Here is a 20,917-nt window from a genome sequence, read left to right as displayed (position 1 = left end):
TTTCAGTGAATTTGCCTTTTTTATTTTGATAATTTTGTCGTGCCCTTAAGATTTTAGGCTTTGTATGGTCGATGCTAAGCACTGTGGAACCATTAACATGTATCACAAATTTCTAGGCTAACATGGTACCTCTGAGCTGACGCTAGGTAAGCTAGTCCCCTGATGCTGACTTTTTTTTTTTTTGCATCTCTTTGCATTTACAGATTTCAAAGTGTCTTTCAACTGGTTATTTCGTTTAGGTCCTTTAGCCCCCCACTTTTTGTTTAATTCAAACAAAAATAATCAGCTTTTTTTTCTTTTCTTAAGAGTACGTGTGCACATGCACAGTATGTGGGGTTCGAGGTTGCTTTTGTTGTCTTTGCTTGGACTGCCAGTGTCCAGCTGGAAAAATTTAAGATAGCGTCAAACCAAGTTTTTCATTGCATTGCTTATCACATTATACGTATGGGAGGGGACGAACTAGCATAGCATTACAACAGTCCCAGTAATTGCTAACTTTAGGTTTTTATCTACCTGCTTCAATTATAGGACACTAGTAGGAACGAAGTGTGTTCAGACTTCATTTGGGATTCGTGTGACGTCAACAGGGGCAAATAAAACACTCTGACCTTCTTTTTACGCCATTGGTTTAGTACTCCATGTTGTTAGTGGACAGGAAGTCATCATGAACAACACGGCTGACTGGCATCTCAAACAGATTTTTCTTTAGTGACTGACACTTCTGTAGAAATTCTTTCTTGCTCCATCCCCAGGCTGCCATGGCCTTAACTGTAATCTTCCATTCTGTTTTATATTTCCTGCCGTGAGTCATCAGGTATATATAAACACTTTCAAAAGTCTATCGACTCCAAGTCAGATCTATCACTGAGCCTCTACTCAAACTTCTTAAGCCTGAATAAACAACAGACTTCACCAGACGCCCCTCCTGCGCCACCTCAACGGTTAAAATGTCACTGTGACATATCATCAGCTTTACTCAACACTGACTTTTTGTCTCTGGGTAAAAGATTATCAGCAGCTGTTGTTTTGTATTAAACGTCAATACCAAACTGTTCTTCTGGGTTTCTTGCCAGCAGGTTACTGGAGAGCCCGACAGGGGCACAAATCTATTTCTGGTTCACTGACTGACAGGATGGGACTGGAGCTGGCTGCACAACTATGACAAGCAATGAATATTAGGAAGGGAAAAAAAAACTTCCAGAAAGAAAAAAAAAATGAACACAGAATCCAAATTAAATGCAGGTAGAAAGAATATGAATCAATTTAAGTTTCCCTGCATAAACATGTATTTACTTTTTCTGTCTTTTGCCTGAATAGTGACTTTTTAAGGTCGTAAGGGGTTAAACAGTATAGCTGGAGTCACATTTGACTTGATGCTACAGACTAGAGGTCCATTAGGTGTACCAATTCTCTTCTATCTCTATATGGGGTCCCATTGATATCTCAGCACACTGTTAAGAACTTAAGACTGAAACTGGAAGTGAGGACTTTTGAAGTCAACAGTACTACTTGAGTCTTTCAACTTTCCCTGAAGCAGCTATGCAGCCCAGTGTGTGCCGCAGATTCATAACAGAAAGACACCCACACACTCTCTGTCGTGCGTTTGTCCACTAGCCTAGCTCCAACTTCAAAATAACCCTGCACTGCTGGGTGCGTGGTCGCTCTGCTAACCTTCAGCACCACATTGAGGTTGGAAAACTGTCTCTATAACCCCGAATATCAAAAAAAAAAAATCTGCTGTGTCAGAAGTGAACTGACGATACCCTCCAGATTTTCTTCTTGGTTCCAAACCAGCCCACACACTCCTCAGCTCACATCCTCAGAACAGACACCCAGCACACACTCTGATCTGTGCCACTCATCACCTTCCTAATTTGAAGTTCACCCCATGCTATTTATCACCGTAGATGCTCTCCATTGATGTTATTATTGACACTGTTGCTCACGCTTCGCTAGTCTTTACAACTTATTACCCCTCAGCACCTTCAGACTTGCACTATTGACATCTTGGAAACTCAGTTGGAGTTGTATTATTTCAAGTGTTATCTTATTAGTCTCCAGCTCAGTGGCATGACTCATTGTAAAGCAGACCACGGCATTTACTCCATTCTCGCTACACTAGTTCAAAGAAGTTATGACCATCTTCACTGCCAGTTATGAAACCAATCTCTCTGCAGAGACACGGACTGCAACAGGACAACAATCAAAAGTGCTCAAACAACCAGAAAGTTTCTAACAAGTACTGTAGAATCTCTGAGGTACTGTCAGATGGACTCAAGTACCTCCTTCATCAACACAACCGTCATTCAAAATGTGTTCTTTTGGCATAATTTTAAGCTTGCTGTTGATTAGCCCTGTCAGTTTTAAATAAAGTTAATAACAATGTGCTGATCATAGATTGGTCCATGTTTAGAATTAGTAGCTTGGTTTATATGACAATTTCAACCACTTGCCTTTTAGCGATTCTGACTTCTCTGCTTGCTTCTACTAGATTTTTATGAACTGCAGCATTTCATATACATGTTAGTGTTGATCCATGTGTGGGGGTGTCATTTCCTGTGAAATCCGAAAATGTTGCCGGTAATTTGGAGCTATTTGTGATAACAAGAAGTCCTCCAACTAAGTTTGTTTGTGCCAACTTTTTGAAAAGACCCATGTTAATGTCCCTGGCACCACACGGGGAGTGATTTCATTTCAAAATACCTCCAGTGTTTTGGAGTTCGAGCCTCATTTTTAAGCCTCGCTTTCCATTGCTGTTTGATGTCACCATAAAAATCTACAAGTACTTTTTGGTTTTTTCACATTCACACGATGGCTGCAGGTCTCGTACTGAAAAACTGAAATAGATGTAAAAATAAAAGGTTGCAGAAACATCTGTGGGGTAGTTTTACACAGGAGGACTAATTCAGATGCTAAAACTCAACAATTAAAAGGGAATGCCCTGAATCCAAGTCACATTTAACTGCATGTGTCTGAAGAGAAAACCACGAGATTCTGTGGTGACTGGGCATAATAATTCTATTTAATACAATACGTTACACTATTACGATAAACACTATGGTTTAAGCCCTGAGCTTGATTAACACTCATACAAGCATGTAATTACATTTACAGCAATATAACCTTTAGATTTATATGACCACTGATGCCAAAAAAATAGGAAATTTAGGATTCATCTTTTACTCAAAATTGAAATCTCAATTTTGTTGGTTTTAAAGACTCCTCTGTAGGTGGATTTACTTAAAAGAGGAGTGTTTTTAAGTTTAATCGAGTCATTTGTGTTATTTTAATGAAAAAGCCATCGAGTTAACCTGAAAAGCAAGATAGTATTTTATTCATTGCAATAATGCAAATGATGTGAATGAAGTGACCTGAAATATTTCTTAGCAGTTAATTAACACAGTTGCATGAAACCACTGACATTGACTTTTCTGAAGTAAATGAAAAAACAGGCACAAATAATTTTTGATTGTTCTTTCTATCGTGTTGGAGTTTTCTCTCGTCATTTGCTCTACCTCATGAAAGTGAGATACTACACTGCTGAAGTATAGCTTTGACAACGTAAATCCAGTGTTGCTATTGCTGCAGTAATCACCTGATTGCCCAACTGACTCTATTTTAACAATCAGTCACTATGTACCTGTATATCGTCACCTGGACCTATACTACCTTTAGGACTATTTTGTATCATCCTGCTGTACTGTATGTGACTGTGACACTAGTCACATGCACACATCAGACAGAGTGTAAAGTCTTGTGTGAGTTGCTGCTCTGTAGATTCCGTGTGTCGCGAGATTAGTGACTCAGCAGAACTCAAACCCCTCCCTCCTCCACCTCCTCCTCACATGTGCCCTCTCTCTCCATCTCAGACACTGCTGGCACACTGACAGGCACGGCTGTGGCCAGTGACTAAGACTCTGTTTGTGCTATCTCACAGACACCGCGATGTAGTTAGCACCCTGCATAAAACAGTGGGACTACATTTTTTTTAAAATCAGTTGTACCATGAATTTCACGGGGGTGGGCTTCTAAATTGCATGCTGTCTGATGAGGGGGAAACAAAACAAAGAAAATGGTTTTCAGAGATGCTTGTGGCAACACTCATGGACTATTAGCATGCATATAGCAAGAAATAAAGGCGGGTACACACACACACACACGCACACACAAGACTGAAAACAAAGCGTGACAGCACAAAATGTACACGGTTGTACATGCATGTAACGAATGCACGCTCACATAACGCATGCAAATGGATACTTAAAAGGTGAACTTGCTTCACATCATGTAAAAGGCACTGATGTAAGTGAATAAGACGTAATCAAAGACATACTGTGGTTGAAAGGGTGGCTGGGCGGCTGTTGTAGGTGTACCTACAGTAAATGGTAAAAAGAAATCTCCTTTTCTCATTCAGACTAAATATATATATGTATACATAAGAGGAATGAACATGGCATGAACAGCTAATGTTATTGCTCAGCGAGTCACTCGGGGACGAGATCCTTGAAAAAAACTGTTTATTTTCTCCTTTTTTGCAGGCCTTATTGTTCATTTCTGAGAAATGCGAAGGCTGTTTTTTGTTCTCTGTTAGATGTTTTCATACCAATTTCTCAAAATCTTTGTATTGACTTGTATTCACCCATTCAGGGCTTTCAATTTATTACTGCGCAAAAATTATACAGCGAGAAGAAGAAGAAGCATAACCCTCAGCCATAAAGATACACCCACAGCAGATGTTCCCTCTTCAGGCATGAGCTGGCAAAATTGATACTGTCACTACACAAAATCAAACGCTTGGACTGAAGCAGTCAAAGGTTTCAAAAAAGAACAATGCAAAGAAAACCAAAGGGGATACTCACAGATAGGCGGCCTTCCCCTCCTCGATTTCTTTGCCCTTGCCGCTGGTGGCTGTTTTTTTGCTGCACAGGGTGCGCGTGATGCACATGAGCAGGCCGCAGTGACGCAGGAAGAAGCAGCTGACGTCCACCAGCACGAGGAGCAGCAGCAGCGCTCCCAGGCCGAGGCCCACCACCGCCCCCAGCCCCAGACCGCTGAACAGGGATTCTGCTAAGGCAGTGAAACACACAGGCAGACACACGCACACACACACACACACACACACACACACACACACAGCAAGGATAAAACCACTGTTAGCAATTTGGTTCGCTGACTTGTTCTCTAAGACACGTTCAGAGTTTAGGGTCAGATTGGGTGTGGGATCAGTGGAGCTGGAAGGGATTCATTCTCTCACTCCTGTGTCTTCAGGCTGGACGCCCGCAGAGTCGAGGCTGGAGGTCAGCTTCCTCCCCGGGAAACTATAAAGCTGTACCAAACTTTTACTCCAAGGTCAATGAATTCCTCCAGAGCCAGTTGGATGGTTTCCAACACACAGATAAGTCCTAATCCACAATTCCTCAATGCGCACAATCCTCGGAGGAGGGTGGAATTATCTCGATTATTAGCGTAAATCCACCAAATCTCCTCCAAAACAAATCAGTTCTTGCCTTATAAAGTTTCTTCTGTATATATATAGTTCATTGAATGAAAGTTTGAAAGATTTTAAATAATTGAACAAAATGAGATTTATAGTGCTCCAAAATAGGTGGAAATGTAACAAATGTGGCTTCATCTTCACTTAGAATACAGTAAACGCTTCGTAAAACTGAGCATTTAATTGGCAGAGAGGGCAAAAACAAAACAGTTCTTCTCGGCCATATTTGCCCTCGGGCCTTGCATCTACCTCCTGTATCATGTGCTAAATGTGAACATCACACAGGTGCAGAGGTTGGCGTACACATTCAGCTCTGCACTGAAGCCCGAGTACGCGTTAAGCATTGACACACTGATGCTCTGGCCACTTCGTCCACTGTTTTATACCTCGCAGCACTAAACAGAATCACGTCGGGAATTAAATTAAGTAAATGCTCTCTCTCAGAGCGGTCAACACACTGCTCTTAAAAACACGCAGAGATCTCGGCTCAGTTGGGTACAAGCAGCGAGGCCTGCTTCCATTTGAAAGTAATACAAAAATGAAGGTAGTGCAGAAAAGAGACGCTCCCAGTGGGTGTCTCTGAATGGAGCTGTGGCCTTAAGTGATCCTGGGGTTGAGAAATGGAGCATCCACTGCAGGATCAACGCTGACAGCTGGAGGTCGGACCTTGCCAGAAGTAATCAGTGATGGAAGAGTGAGAGTGAATGACCTTTTCTACTTAGGTACGCTCTCATCTGCGTGTTCAGTAGCCTGTAAGTAAAAAAAGGGAGATCAGACAATAATGGGAAGGTGTAAGCACTCAGAGGCAGCTGAGTGGTGTAGTCTGGCACCTCCAATTTAAAAATAAAAAAATAAGTGAGCAAGGGGAAAATGCTGCAGGAGGCTTTGTTCGACTTCCTGCATCCTGACAAACCAAAGAAAATGCAAGCTGAACGCAGGAGGTGTAAGCCGCCTTCTACCTATATGTTATATGTTTGATAGAAAGATGAATTTACACACATGAACCATTTGGTTTTTCAAGGGGAAAAAAAGGAGATGGTTTTATATCTCATTCTGGATGTTATCCAATTGAATCTGCGCTAAACTGTGTGGGGAACTATACACTGTTTGAAAGCACAAAGCCTCAGGCTAATCAGTGTAAACAATTTCAAGGTCCAGATAGCGCTCCTACAACAGTTTATCTTTGATAACAAGAATTTAAAAAAAAAAAGGTCAAAACCTGTGAGGCAGAAAGCAGTTTGAGTTTTAATCTCTTAAAAATACCAGATCATTTTCTCTCAACAATACAACTTAATAGCACGTTACACTTCATTCTCCAGAGTATTTACCTGCTTGCTAATTGATGAAGTACCAACCCTCCAACCTGCTACGACATTTGCTCGCTGCAACATGCTAAGGCTTGACTGAACAGTGACAGATAAGTATACCTAATGATTCGGTAGCTTGTTGAACCACCTTTAGCAGCATTAACTAGAAGTAATTGTTTTCTGTATGATTTGATGAGTCTCTCATGTGGTTGTGGAGGAATTTTCGTCCACTCTTCTTTACAAAGTTGCTTCACTGCAGCAAAAGTCCAAATGATATGCTGATATGTTGTGTTTGGTCTGTCCAAAGGATGCTGCTCGAGAGGTCTTGTGGTTTGCAAACCTCCACCATGCTATGTTCTTTTTACAGAGAACCTTTGTCACAGCAAATCTTCCATATGAGCCAAACTTATTCAGTTTTTTCTAATTGTGCTGTCACAAACATTAACATTCAACATGCTAACTGAGACCTGTAGACTTTGAAATGCACCCTTGGGCTAGTTGCAGTTTTTCTGAGCATCGTATGGTCTGACCTTGGGGTGAACTCCGTGGAAGATCATGGTGGTGTGTTAACACAAACCTAAATGCTCCAGACCAGCAAACCTCAGCAAGGTGATCACACTAGCTGATAATCAGTTAATCAAGTGGATTTAATTAGCAGTAATTGTCTGCTGCTGCACTCTTACAGTTTGAGTTTTAATCTCTTAAAAATACCAGATCATTTTCTCTCAACAATACAACTTAATAGCACGTTACACTTCATTCTCCAGAGTATTTACCTGCTTGCTAATTGATGAAGTACCAACCCTCCAACCTGCTACGACATTTGTTCGCTGCAACATGCTAAGGCTTGACTGAACAGTGACAGATAAGTATACCTAATGATTCGGTAGCTTGTTGAACCACCTTTAGCAGCATTAACTAGAAGCAATGGAAGCAGTGAAGGTAGAAAGAGTCATGTGAAAACATTATTTGTCACATGAGTTTAACACCTGTGACAAAGTGTTGAAAGAATATGGACGGTTTTTAACTCTCAGCGGAGCTTCAGCGCTTGTTTGCTTTTAGCAATAAAGACGCGTTTGGAACAGGAAATGGATAAGTGCTAATGGGCTGACAAGAAGGTGGAGAAGTCTATGTGCCTTTTAGAAGCTGAACTTCATGTGTAACATCCGTGAAGTGGTCCTTCAAGAGTATGATCTCCAAATGTATAAAGGAAACAATTTGGAAAGAGGCATGTATTTAGGCATGGTCTGTTTTCGACACACTGTGGTTTACATATTTGAGGATGCAGGAATCCTTATACTAGTGTCTTTTTGCACCATCCAAAAAAAAAACAGTGATACAGTCCCCTTCTCGCTGAAAATGCCTTTCGTTTAAAGCCAAGAGCGAGCACTTCAACCTCAACTACTGTTTCAAATCCAGTGCGGTGGAGTATGGAGCCAAACAAACAACAAAAAAATGTGTGAATTCCCAAATACTCCTGCACCGCACAGTGTCACGACCCAAATGACTCTTATGTCAGTGACTTTGTTCTTGACTTAGAGCTGAGACGGCAGACAGCGGATCCTGGCAGCGAGTCAAAGCACAGCGAGGCACAGACAAAGAACCTTGTGGCAAAAGGAACTCTAATTAAAACTTTGCATTTTCGTGGAATCAGAGGGATTTGGGATTTGAAACTTGTCGACTGAATCAATATTTTCGCTGCACCGAGGGCTACAGTTTTATATCTCACCTTTTGAAAGTCTGTCTAGGTTCCACTGGCTTCTAAAGTCACAGATTGAGAAATGGTAAACAACACCTCTACAGCTCCCAGGAAGCATCCACATATTCCAGAAAAGTCAGAAAATATCAGTTCATTCTTTAAGCCATACTTAACTGTTTGTCATCATCACACAGCTGTAGCTTCAGGCTTTCAAAGCAGTCACTCTGTCACTGCCACAGTCTGCTCTGTGTCTTTAAGCTTTAGGTGCTCTCCCTTGACGATGGGCCATAGACATTATACAGTGTCTATGTCATAAAACTCAAGGCACTTCTGAGTAAGGATGGGTACCGGTATCCACATAAACGGTAGTAACCAGACTGAAAAGCAGTGCACATTTCGTTGCTTTATTTCGGTGCCTTTTTTCCTTCTAGCCAATCATTTTACCTTTCCAAAGATAGAAGGCGGGCCCAGGTACGTACGTTCTTTAAGAGCAGAGGTACAGATTAAAAATGCCCAAGGTGAAGCGGTCAAAAGTCTGGCTGTATTTCACAGCAAAAGATGCAAACTCAGCAGCCTGCAACAAGTGCTTTAAGGTGATACTATGCAAAGGAGGTAACACCTCGAATCTGATGAAACACCTGGCGACACATAGCGTTTTTTTAAAAGCTGAGAAATGCACCGTATTTGATAGCTTGCTACGAGCCCTCACACCGTGTGCATCTACTGCGGGTGTGGTGCCTGTTCTCGGACCCGGAGTCAGCAACATCCCCCAAGAACCCGAAGAGTAGAGTCCTGGCCCCTAGGCCTGCCAGTGTAGCAGAAATGCGGATGGATGATGTTGGCAGCAGCAGCAGCTTCTCTGGGTCAGTAGCTTAATGTTGTTTGTGTGTAATTTACATTGAGTAGGCTAACCACGTTATTAAATTAATGCACGTAAGGTGAACTAGCAAACACTGTTGTAGTTACATGCGGCTGTCTTCTTGTTTGATAGAGTGATACCATATATGCCCTATAGCTGCAGAAAAGTCTAACATTGTTATCTTTTTACAAAAAAAAACAGTTAAACACGAGAGGTTTTTGGACAAAGTTTTCGTTTTCCACTGTTTAAGGACCGATCCAACCAAAGGAAGTATGTTGTATCGACACAAAAGGCTAACTTGGTTATCATTTTGCAGAAAAAAACAGACTGCTAAAAATAAAAACATAAGAGGTTTTTGGACAAAGTTTGTGTTCTCCATTCTTTAATGGCACCGTTATCGGATAAAACCTAAAAGATACCCATCCCTACCTCTGAGCTACATGACCTTAACACCGGATCCATTTATTAACACTTTTATTCTGCCTTTTGTTAACAAATGGCTAAAAATGTCATTATGAGAGTTTTTCCTGTGTTGTACATTTACAGTAATCCCTAAGGTGTCATATTTGATACATAGAGTTTTGTGATTTTTTTTAAATGTTTAAAAAAAAAATGGCAGATGTAGCAAATATGACACAAATAAAAAAACACCCCCCCCCCCCCCCCCCCCCCAAGACTTCGAAGTGTCCCGATAAAGTTTTTTTTAAATTGTCTTTTTTTTTTCTTTTGAAGGGATGCCAGCAAAAAGTCTTGAGCCTGAAAGACAGAAATCCATAAATATCAGGCTTCCATCCGATAAGGAGTATTACACTAAAGTGCTTAGCAGCAGCTTGACAGTTTGAGGTTGGATTGATATGTTACATGCTTGTTTACTTGTAGCTGTTTTTCCAGCCATTTTATTCGATTTATTCCCAGGTTCTGAAGTGATTTAGGAAAAGAACAGTGTGAGCTGTGCTGAAACACACACACACAATAGGGCTGTTTCTGGATAAAGGTATACCTCAGAATACTTTTATCAAAACTGAGATATCAGCTGTTCTTGTCAGCATTAAGAGTCCTCAGTGTCTGCTGTAGTTGACACCTCTATGGTGGTCCTAACGTGCAAAACAAATCCAGATGAAATACTTACAACAACAAAAAATGATAAAGTACAATAAAATTAAAAAAACAAAACTACCCGACATGCATTAGAACTGTTCTTAATTTGCACACAAAATAAATGCATGTTTCAGGAATTAACGGTAACTTTGTTGAGTCAGTGACTGTTACTGTTTTAGCGAAACCAAATCATAATATATTTAATATAATATAATACATTTAATTTATTATTAATGGATTAATATTTTAAAATAACATATTTTAAAACGTGAACAACTTATTTAGGACGATAGCCACAGAGCAATGTCTTCATATAAAAAAACCCCAAAACATGTCAGTTAGACAATTGAATGATGGTGAAAGCATGCCTAAAAAAAAAAAAGCTTACATTAAAGTCAATACAAAAGAAGGAGAAACAGAGCAGAAGAAAAAGACGTCACCACACTGATATCAACAAGCACCTGATCTGTTAGCTCAGGAAGGCGATCAGCCCAATTACTGGAAGAACCTCCATGAGCGGGATTTTTGCCAAGAAATGGTGATGAAAGCGATAAGATCAGGAAAGCATTAAAGGGTATCAGTTTCATATCATATCATTCATATGTGTTATTCAATAAATGTTGCCAGTGCATTAGTCAATTTACAGATTCAAATGTTGTTTCCTAAGAAAGGCATTGTATTTAATGTGATTTTAATAGGCTCATCTTTGAGTTGAAATATGTGCGTTTGTATTTTCTAGTACAGCGCGTACTGCCAGTGCATCATCACTGCTTTGTACGTATGGTCTGAGGTCATTTAAATTAGTTTGCAAACAATGACCAAATTCAGTATGACAACACTGACGAATTTGGGACTTGATTATGTGACACCATCAGTCATGGATTGGCCTCCACAGAGCCCAGACCTCAACATTATTGAAGCTGTTGTAAAGGCTCACCTTTTAGCACATTCACTTCACCAGATGCACCTTGTTTCTTTTCCTCACCTTTGATTGGGTGTGGTGCTTGGCCTTAATTGCACTCACCTATCACTCGTTATATAAGGACTGCACTCACCTACCCCTCACTCTTTCTTCACTCCCACATGGGGCGGCAGCTGAGGTGAGTTTCTCTTTGAGTTTCCTGAGTTCATGTATCATTTTGAGTTACTTAAATCATACTTTGTCCTTTTTAGAGAGAGCAGTCCATGTGTGTCTTTCTTTCCTTTACCCGTTATACAATAAAACGACAAAACCTGCAAATGATTGATGACTGCTTATTCTCATTCTAATCGGATGAGCCCATGATGACTACTGAAACCCTGAACCTTCCTTCCTCCAAAACAGAAGCAGTGTGGGATCATGCTGACAGAGAACAGAACAAAAGGCAGAAACATCCAGAGAGTTCAGACTGTGAAGAATAAAGGTGGTCACACCAAGTATTGACTTTCAAGCTCATTAGAATTGTACAAACGTTTTTCCTCTATATACATTTCTATGTATGTGTGCATAAATTTGAATACATCGCTGCACGTAAATCCCAAAACGAATCAGGAAAAAAAGATGTCTCAAGACTTGCACGGTACTCTACTCTTAGAGCTACGTTCAAAGGTTCAAACTGTTGTTAAAGGAATCCGACTGGCATTTATATAATCTCATTCCTGCTCTTCAAAGTGCTTAAGATTACAGTTTACCCAAAGCCATATGGTTATATAGCCGTTTATTCAATATACTTAAAGTGCTTTATCTATTTCAGATCCATAGTCACTTCCAATTTAGTGTCACCAGTTAACCCAAAGCTACTTTCGGCTGCTCCTTTTTTCACAAGGTGTCACCACAGCGGGTACCCCACATATTTGATTTGGCAGGGTTTTTTTTTGTTTTTTTTGTTTTTTTAACATCACAAGCTCTTCCTTGACACAACCCCAAAGGGATTTGGACATGCCTATTTATTTTTGTGTGTGTATCTAAACTCATCTTTCAATGCAAGCTTTTACAATTACAACTACACTTTCAGGTTAGGGACTCCGCTGTGGCTCTGTAAAAGTCTATCAATTTTTATTACAGAAAATTTTCAGCCTTCACCTTTACTATATGAAACGGGTCAGATCTCCGTGTAAGAAATTTTTAAATTGCTTTATTTAAATATAACAAATGTGTGTCCACGAGGCACATCAGGAGAGCTGCTAGAATGCCTTCCAATAATATGCCGGGAAGAGAGAAACATGCACATTACTGCTTACATGTGATCAACTACTATTTCCTGTTTTATTTGTTGGTGATGCCCAGTTTTTACTAATGTGCAACAAACGCTCATCTGGTCACCTAGAGTTGCCATAGTTGATTTATAATCTCAGAGTAAAGAGAAGTAATGAGGTCATTTCTGTTGGAGGGTCTTTCAGGAAATAGAGGGCAGTGCTGCCTTCCCCTTGCACTGAGTGATCACCTGCACTCAAACTGATGCAACGGCAGCAGTGAAAACCATCCTCTGTAATAACCCACAGGTCAGAGTGATAAACTGGCTGCGGGGCTTTGAGGGCAGAAGTTGCACTATGGATGCAAATACCCTTTGCTGGCTAAGAAAGGGAATTTTCATTGGATTTAAAGCTATTATTTATTCAAAGGCATGCTTCATTATCAAATGAAACAAAAAAAAAAAACTGCCATGCTTTACGTCTGAGTCACGTACCAAGTTATCTACTTGGATAACAAAAAAGGTTTGCTTCTGATCTTCTTTGAACTTTCTACAGTGCCAATAAAAAGGCAGTGATGTGACTTTTCACTAGTAGAAATGCTTATCATCTGTGATGCTGGCATCTCTTCTGGCACATGTTTCCCACAATTTAGACATCAAGAAAAGGTATCTGAAAGCTATCGTTTGCACTTGCCTTTTTGTATTTGGATATCCGGTCGTTAAGTCTGACGTCACTAGCCGTGTCTGGGCCTAAACGCCGCTGCAGGTCCATATATCAAACGATCACTATGGCATTACTGAGAGTTGAAAAACTGTCTAGTCTTTCATCTTTAATAAAATGATCAGCGTTCTGCTCTACCAGGTGTAACAATTGAGTTTAACATCCAGGCATCCATGAAAATGGAATTTATGACATTTAACGGAGTTAGAAGTTAGCCAGAAGTTAGCTCGCTAGCTTCTATCTAAATACAATATAGCATGTCCTGACTGCGGGGTTTTGGAAACAAATTAAAACGTACAGCTCTGCTATCACTTCCAACATAAATGAAGACAGAAAACTAAACAGTGACGTTTGTAGGGTTACTGAAGTTTGGCTAGCTGGTATATAATGATGTGCTACGTGACCGCTAGCGACACAGCTATGTTAGCATAATATAAACAAGCTAACTTTTTTTTCCACTCGATAAAAGTTAACGTGAGTGTTCTCGGTGGTCAGGAACAAATGTAATCGCATGGCAGGATGCTGTAAAAGGACCAAACTTCAGCCAGGAGAACAACTGAGATAATCCATCCACAATACGAGGTTAGTCATTCATATACTGCGCTGGGCTGTAGTTACATCCTAAGGTTTTAAAAACTGAGCTTAAATAAATGATTAGTGGTAATAAAAGCCGAGGGAGGTCAACAGTGATCACTGACTGTTTTAGGAGCTTTTTGAGATCAAATAGAAGAAAATACATAACATTAAACATGTTCACAACCCAAAAGCCATATTAAACTCGGACTACTTTAGGCCCGGAAGTAGGATTCGTCGCGTCATCACTTATCGACCGGATAATACTCCAACTGAAAACTCCCAAAATCAATGTTTGTGCCTTCTCTTCCCCATGATGTTCCAAAATCAGGTGCACTATGATGCACAGGACATATATCCAACATCATTCACTATGCAGAAAGGGGGAGAGAGTCTATCTTTACCTCTGTGTCTATGGTTATATTTTCACTTTCTGTATCTGCAAATGAGGCCATACTGCAGCATCACTGTGCTTTCTCTCTCCAACTTGAGGTCTGCCTAATAGAAACGCAGACAGGCAGTCCAACACTCGTGTGCTTGGCGCAGTCATCACTTCTGTATTTTGGACTGAGGATGGCAACAAATTTGACTTTATCTTGAAATTTACAATCTGGCTGTGGGCAGAGCACATAGACATGGAGATACTTTTTGGCTAACAGTTCCTTAAGAGTGTTTTGTTGATGTCAAAAAACAAATGGTGGCTAATTTTTCTGTTGTCACATTTTTATTTTGCTGTTAATTTCCAGTATTGGCTGACTAGTATTATCATTTTTCCATCCTTGTATCTTCAATCCATCCATGACTCAGACATAAATTCAAAGCATTGCAATAATTACTATGTTCCATTTTGTCCAACATTTTTCTTTCTTAACTACAGTTTAAATGAAGTCTTTTTTGGTCTAGAGTTATTAGTCCCTCGTACAAAAATTTCATATTTTAAAAGAGTGTTTAAGTGCTGTTAAACAGAGCAAGGAATTTTTAACACAGCTTTTTCAAGTAAACTAAAACCACCTTTTCTTTCAAAATCTTCTCATATCCTCCTTTCTTCATTATTCCTTCCAACAAGATGACATTCCCTTTTCCAGATGCACCAAAGCAGCGTAACTAAATAATAATATTTCCAAGACAGTGTTTCATTGTGGGGGCTGCAGTGTTCTTTGGGTTATATTCCTCTCACTTCTTTCTCCAAACATAAGCAGGATCTCTGTGGCCAAATAGCTCTAGTTTCATCTCATCTGACCAAAGGATGCAGTTCTGGTATCTATACTCTTTCTCCAGGTTGCCTTTAACATACTTAAGTCTGGTTTAAAGGTGTCTCTTCTACAGAGTATTTCTTAGTCTTCAACCTCTCAGTCCATTCCTGAAGATGAGCAGGGCTCTAGTGCTAGTCTTCTTTGAGACTACAATTCCCAACTTGGCTAAATCCTTCACTACTGTCTTGACAAAGATGTTTTAAACCATTTATTACTTTAAAAAAAAAAAAAAAAAAAGAATCACGTAACGTGCATTATAAACAGTGCAAGTTATACTCCAGAAAGGCAATATAAAAGAAAAACAATTGAAACAAACCAATGTTTAATGTAAAATGAGACGCTCATGTATTACTAACATGTGACAAGTTAACATCTGAAAAACTAATAAACACTGAAAAGTGTGGCGCGTTGCTGTGCATTATGAATGACGCACACTGTTTGAAATTTAATGACAGCCACTAAAATAAAAGTTCAAATGTAAAATAACAAAACAATAGATCATCCTGCTGTTTTCTTAAGGTTATCTGAAGTCAGTTTGCGGAAGCATTAGTAGGAAAGACCAGACCTCCTACTTGCTGCGTCCTCCAGCTTATCTGGGGAAACATTGAGTCTTTCCAAGGCCACCCTATAGAGGTAATCTCTCCAGCATGTCCCGGGTCTACGCCAGGCCTCCTCGTGGTACAGTAGGACAGCGGTCCCCAACCTTTTTCGCACCACGGACCGGTTCATGCCCCACAATATTTTCATGGACTGGCAACCCGGCATTTTTTTTAAATTTTTTTTTGGTCTTCTTTCTAAATGAAGAAATCCCGAAGGTGTCGCGGATAAATACAACTAAATAAAACTAGTACCGGTACCGAAAAAAAGACGATTTATTCATAACGCACGTGAAAAGACCCAGGAAAACCGAGTTAACGATAAAAACGATAACAAAATAACGCTAAAAACCGATAAAAATCCTGAAAACCATACATTTCACACCTGAGCCTCAACTCTCGCGGCCCGGTACCAAACGACTCACGGAGGACCACTGCAGTAGGACATGCCAAGCTAGAACACCTTAGCCATGATGCAACAGCCTTAGCTGTCTCCTTTTGATGTGGAGGTGTAGCGGCTCCACTCTGAACCTCTCCTGAATGACTGATGTCCTCACCCTATTGCTAAGAGAGACCGCTGTATCTGCAATCTCATTCTAATAGTGTGAACAAAAAGACCAGGGGCCCGTTCTTCGTACCTCGCTAAGTAAGTTAGCTGGATTTGATTGTTGATGATTTCGCGTGATCTTGGATCGTTCGGTTCCCCGAAGCTCATCCGGGACTTGCTGTCATAGCAACAGAGCCGTAAGCGTAAACCTGCTCGGGAGCAGGTTTACTTTATGTAAACAGGATTAGATCGCGGCCACGCAGGTATGTCCGCTTCATTTATACGAAAGCAACAGCGATATTCCACCACTGTTTCACCATAAATAAATAACATCAATGTAACTAAAGACAATGCAGCACTTGATCCTTTTATTGATGTCACACAGATACATACAGGTCATTTCCTAAAAAAGGGAAATGTACTATTAATATTCTATCACATGTATGTGATTATTACAGATGTAATTCATATTTCAGAGTAGCAATTGCAAATTACTTTGTGTAATCAAGATGGGAGACCACGGCTATAAAAGCGAAGGTAGATTTGGGAAGCCTGTCGCAGCCATGTCCTGTCCGTATACGCGAGCCACCCATTGCGGAAGGTGCAAGATTGATAAGGAGAGTTTTCAGAATTCAGCGTATATTGCGGGACAGACAGGATCCGTTAGCTCAGCGCGACAGTGTGCTCATAGAGAGATATCGATTTTCCCGTGAGGATATTATTTACTTAACCAACTTGTTGACGAGGGGGTGCAGGACCACCACCTGTCTTTTTTTTGCTCTGCCCTTTTCTTGGTTGCTGTTATAAACAAACAGATCATTCCAGGGTCTCTTTTCAAGAGACGAAAAGCAATATAAGTGATAAATATTACCATTCTGTAGAATATTCTTATATTTCACTTTTACCTGTTCCCATGTTCTAGTAGGTCCTGTTGTGGCTCTAATGTGAAAGGGGATATAATATAACATATTATAATATAATGTAATATAATATTGGATAATATAGTGTGATATGATAAATCTACCCTACCGCCTACTGGTGTTGGCCAGAGGGGCCGATGGCGCGATATGGCAGCCTGGCTTCTGTCAGTCTGCCCCAGGGCAGCTGTGGCTACAACTGTAGCTGCCTCCACCAGTGTGTGAATGTGAGAGTGACTGAATAGTGGCATTGTAAAGCGCTTTGGGTGCCTTGAAAAGCGCTATATAAATCCACTCCATTATTATTGTTATTATTAAATTACTTACGAGTTTAATTTGTCAGCAACTTTCTGCCAGCCCTCTCTCCTTGCTTTTGCAGCCTTTGCAGTGTTCCCTTGCGTTCTGATTAAACTCTGAAACTCCTGAAATCCCTCACTCAAGAGTTCTTGCTCTGCTGCCGAAAAATACCGAGCCGAGCGCGCTCCGTCGACATTTTCGCCGACCAATCAGAGGGTTGCCGATCAATGTTTCCACTATCGATGCGTAGCCCCTTTTACGACACCCAGTGATGTCACATTACTGCGTCCAGCTGTACTAATCGTCAACAGCAGGTGTGTTCGGGGAACCGGATTAGCGAGCTCACGGTTAGCGCGATGGTTTGGTCTTGGATGTGTCATTTGATCTTGGATGTAGTGAGCGACGTACGAAGAACGGGCCCCATCATTTCACAGTAGTGGTTTGTGCTATGGCTCAGTTCAAAAGGTCAACATTTCAGAGGGTTGATAATGCTGACCCTGAACATTTTTATCTGTTACTGTATGCAAATAGAAATAATTTATGCTTTCTAAAAAGGACAGCATGTGAATTATTCCCATATGTAAGATCTGAGTTCCAAATTGATGCTTAAATGGTTCAAGATATGTTCATATCTGCATAGATGCTACTTTATATGTTAAAGTAAGGAATTCTTTTTATCTTGCAGCTACCTGGCAAAAATTAGCAACACATTTTCCCCAAAGCATTTGTGTAAAAAAACAATTGTGTGTTTTTTAAGACTTAAGTTTTCAAAAACTTTCGACTTCTGCACACCCAGTGTTCATTAATTCTTATTTCTCTGCTCTATTAACTAGTTTACTTCCTTCTTCCGATTACTTGTTGATATATAGGCCCATTAGTACCATTCGGTGGCTAGACATCCAGCTGCTTGCGTGGCACCTGAAGCCATTCATACACATCTTTGACAATACAAACTCATTAGGTCTGACCAGTGATTGACTGTCTCTAGATGGGATCTATGAGAAAGTGACTCAATTAATGATGACCAAACGGGCAATCATTGATTAAGAAGGTAGCAGGCTGCGATAAACATCATCATTTGTGGAGGGGAGCAAGTCTTCCTCCTAAGTGCTCACTTTGCGATGTGACGAGGAGTGGAGAAGGGGAGTTTTTTTGAGGACATCCTCAAAAAACTCAACATTATAATTAAATCCTCTCTAGTTCGCGAGAGATGGATGGGTTCTTGTTTTCCGTCCATTTTCAAGGAGGAAGCAGATCAGCCCTGATGCGATTCAAGTGCACTCAAGTGCCAGCGTAGAGGAAATGAAAAACCATGGGAAATTACTCTTAGGTTCGAAGAATATGGCATCCTTAACAATCAACCTCAAAAGACTTCAAAGAAATTCAGCTTCCTTTTCTGTAATTGCTGCTGTCTGGGGTTATGGCTTTTTAAGGAGTAATTCAAGTGTCTGTACCTTGATCTTTGCAGTTACAATTCAAAGTTTAAACTCTGCTTAAGCAGTTTCCTATGCATGAACAAAAGTTTAAAAGCCAAAAGGTTACAATGCCATGCAACCCCTGAGTGTTGAAGGTCCTACAAGACCCCACCTGAATCTTGCTGTACTTCACCACCAACAGTCACTTCCTGCTGTTGTTGTTGGTTAACAATGTATTGGCTTCTTTTCCATTGTTTTTCCTCTCTTCACTTTGCCCTCCTATCCCAGCTTCGGTATCTAAATAGTATTTTAACAGTGCAGTGTTGATTCATGACTGTTCCCTCACAGTTCTCAGCATCCCGACTCCCCAAGTCCACAAGATCTTTCTTGACTAGAGTTGGGATATCGCCCATACAAGCTGGTTGCAATCAGGCATCATTTCTGAAAATACTTCTATATTTTTTTCTGCCAAAAGGGCTTTCAGAAACTTAACTTTGTGAATATCAAGTGTTTTCTTTCTCTCCCAACAGAATCTGTCCTTAGAAGGTGTTTGGAGCTGAGACTCAATATCCTTGAAATGTTCAAAAGGATCTTTAAAAAAAAAAAAAAAAATTTAATAACTGACATCAAGGACAATACATGCAGATTTAAGTGTTTGGAGATGGAGATGGTTTCTTTACCCAAGTACTTTTTACCATATTGAAAGCCAAATGTTTTAGTGACACACTGGAAATGGTGCCACAACAGGTATTAATCTCACAATTCAAGTGGATTCAGAGACACCAACATTCACACATGCATAATATAGTCTTATTATCTGTGCCTGCCCATTGATCAAATGCAGATTAAAAGCAAACGTGGCTAACGTGTCCTAACTTGGTTCAGCCTGTGTGTGATTAACAATATCTAAACTGCAATTGTAGCGTAAAAATATATAAAATGTTAAAACTTGGGAATCTTGGATGATTGAAAAGGATTTTCCCAAAAGCCTCTTTGCAGATCAGCTCCATGTTGCTGCACCTTTTATCCATTTCCCAAGAAAATATAAAGAAATCACTTGTGGTTAAAGACTTTTGCACAGTATTTCAGAATGCAATTGAATGCCACTGCACTTTAGTGATTAAAAAGGCTAGTCTGTGCATATTTATTTATTTGCATGCCTATTCTCTCCTTCAGTGATCTATAGTAATGCGCCATTACAACCGACACTGATACACTAGAGAGTGCACTCACTGAAAGGTTTTGTCAATAGCTGGTCGTTTGCACACTGCCACATCCAGAGCAGAGGGATGTCCACCCAGACCGGACTTTGTTATAGGTAATGTGAAGCGACATCATCCCTTCTGGACAGTTCTGAATGTAAATGTAAAGTCTTTGTATGTATAAGAATTTCGTCATTGCTGCTACGCGCACACAACTGTACACCTATGGGAACTACAAATCCTAGTTTAATCCCTGGTCACGGGCAAAACAAAGATCAGACAGTCTTCAAACACCATAAACCATCTGTGTGAGCCATTGTTCCTGCTCGCTTTCCTTTGCAGTAGCTGACATCAATTTTGTCTGATGTTAAAAGTGCTCCCTCGGAAATGCAATCTTTTGATCTCGACAGGATTATCTTTGTTCCATGAATAAATGAGGAAGTAAACACCACCATTGATCTCCTATTATATTGGCCTTCTATACCCCAGTAAGTATTACAATCCGTATATTGACTGTGGTGCATTTTATACAAGGCAAACAAATGTAGGTCTTGGATTAAAGCTTTTACAATTAAAATCCCTGCGGGTCAGCTTTGCTTGTACATCTCTTGATGTCTGACAGTTTTGTCAACTTCAGTCTGAATTTTCAGCTTTAATCTGACAATCTTTCCAGCCACACATTCAGCAGCAGATGCAGTTGTTATTTTGGAGTGGCAGTTTCAGAGCAACAGTACTTCAACTGATTATACCAAATGAAGCAATCCACTT

At 40.3% G+C, this 20,917-nt stretch overlaps 1 protein-coding gene across 2 annotated transcripts in view; it reads right to left on the bottom strand.

The window, feature by feature from the left end:
• ncam2a (neural cell adhesion molecule 2a) overlaps window positions 1–20,917 on the bottom strand; it is a 468,276-nt gene that overhangs the window by 9,802 nt on the left and 437,557 nt on the right. Inside the window, exon 16 of one of the 2 annotated variants that reach the window (XM_085449776.1) lies at window positions 4,860–5,067. In XM_085449776.1, the coding sequence (XP_085305902.1) occupies window positions 4,860–5,067 (208 nt within the window). The remainder of the gene's footprint in view (window positions 1–4,859; window positions 5,068–20,917) is intronic. The other variant, XM_085449777.1, reaches the window with a different exon arrangement.

This window comes from Copadichromis virginalis, linkage group LG23 (genome assembly GCF_057382275.1).
Source record: "Copadichromis virginalis isolate Kocher_CV1m ecotype Utaka linkage group LG23, C_Virginalis_male_GT1.1, whole genome shotgun sequence".
NCBI classification, from domain to species: Eukaryota; Metazoa; Chordata; class Actinopteri; order Cichliformes; family Cichlidae; genus Copadichromis; species Copadichromis virginalis.
Note: the sequence above shows the minus strand (reverse complement) of the source record. Positions and strands in the feature narration are given on the sequence as shown.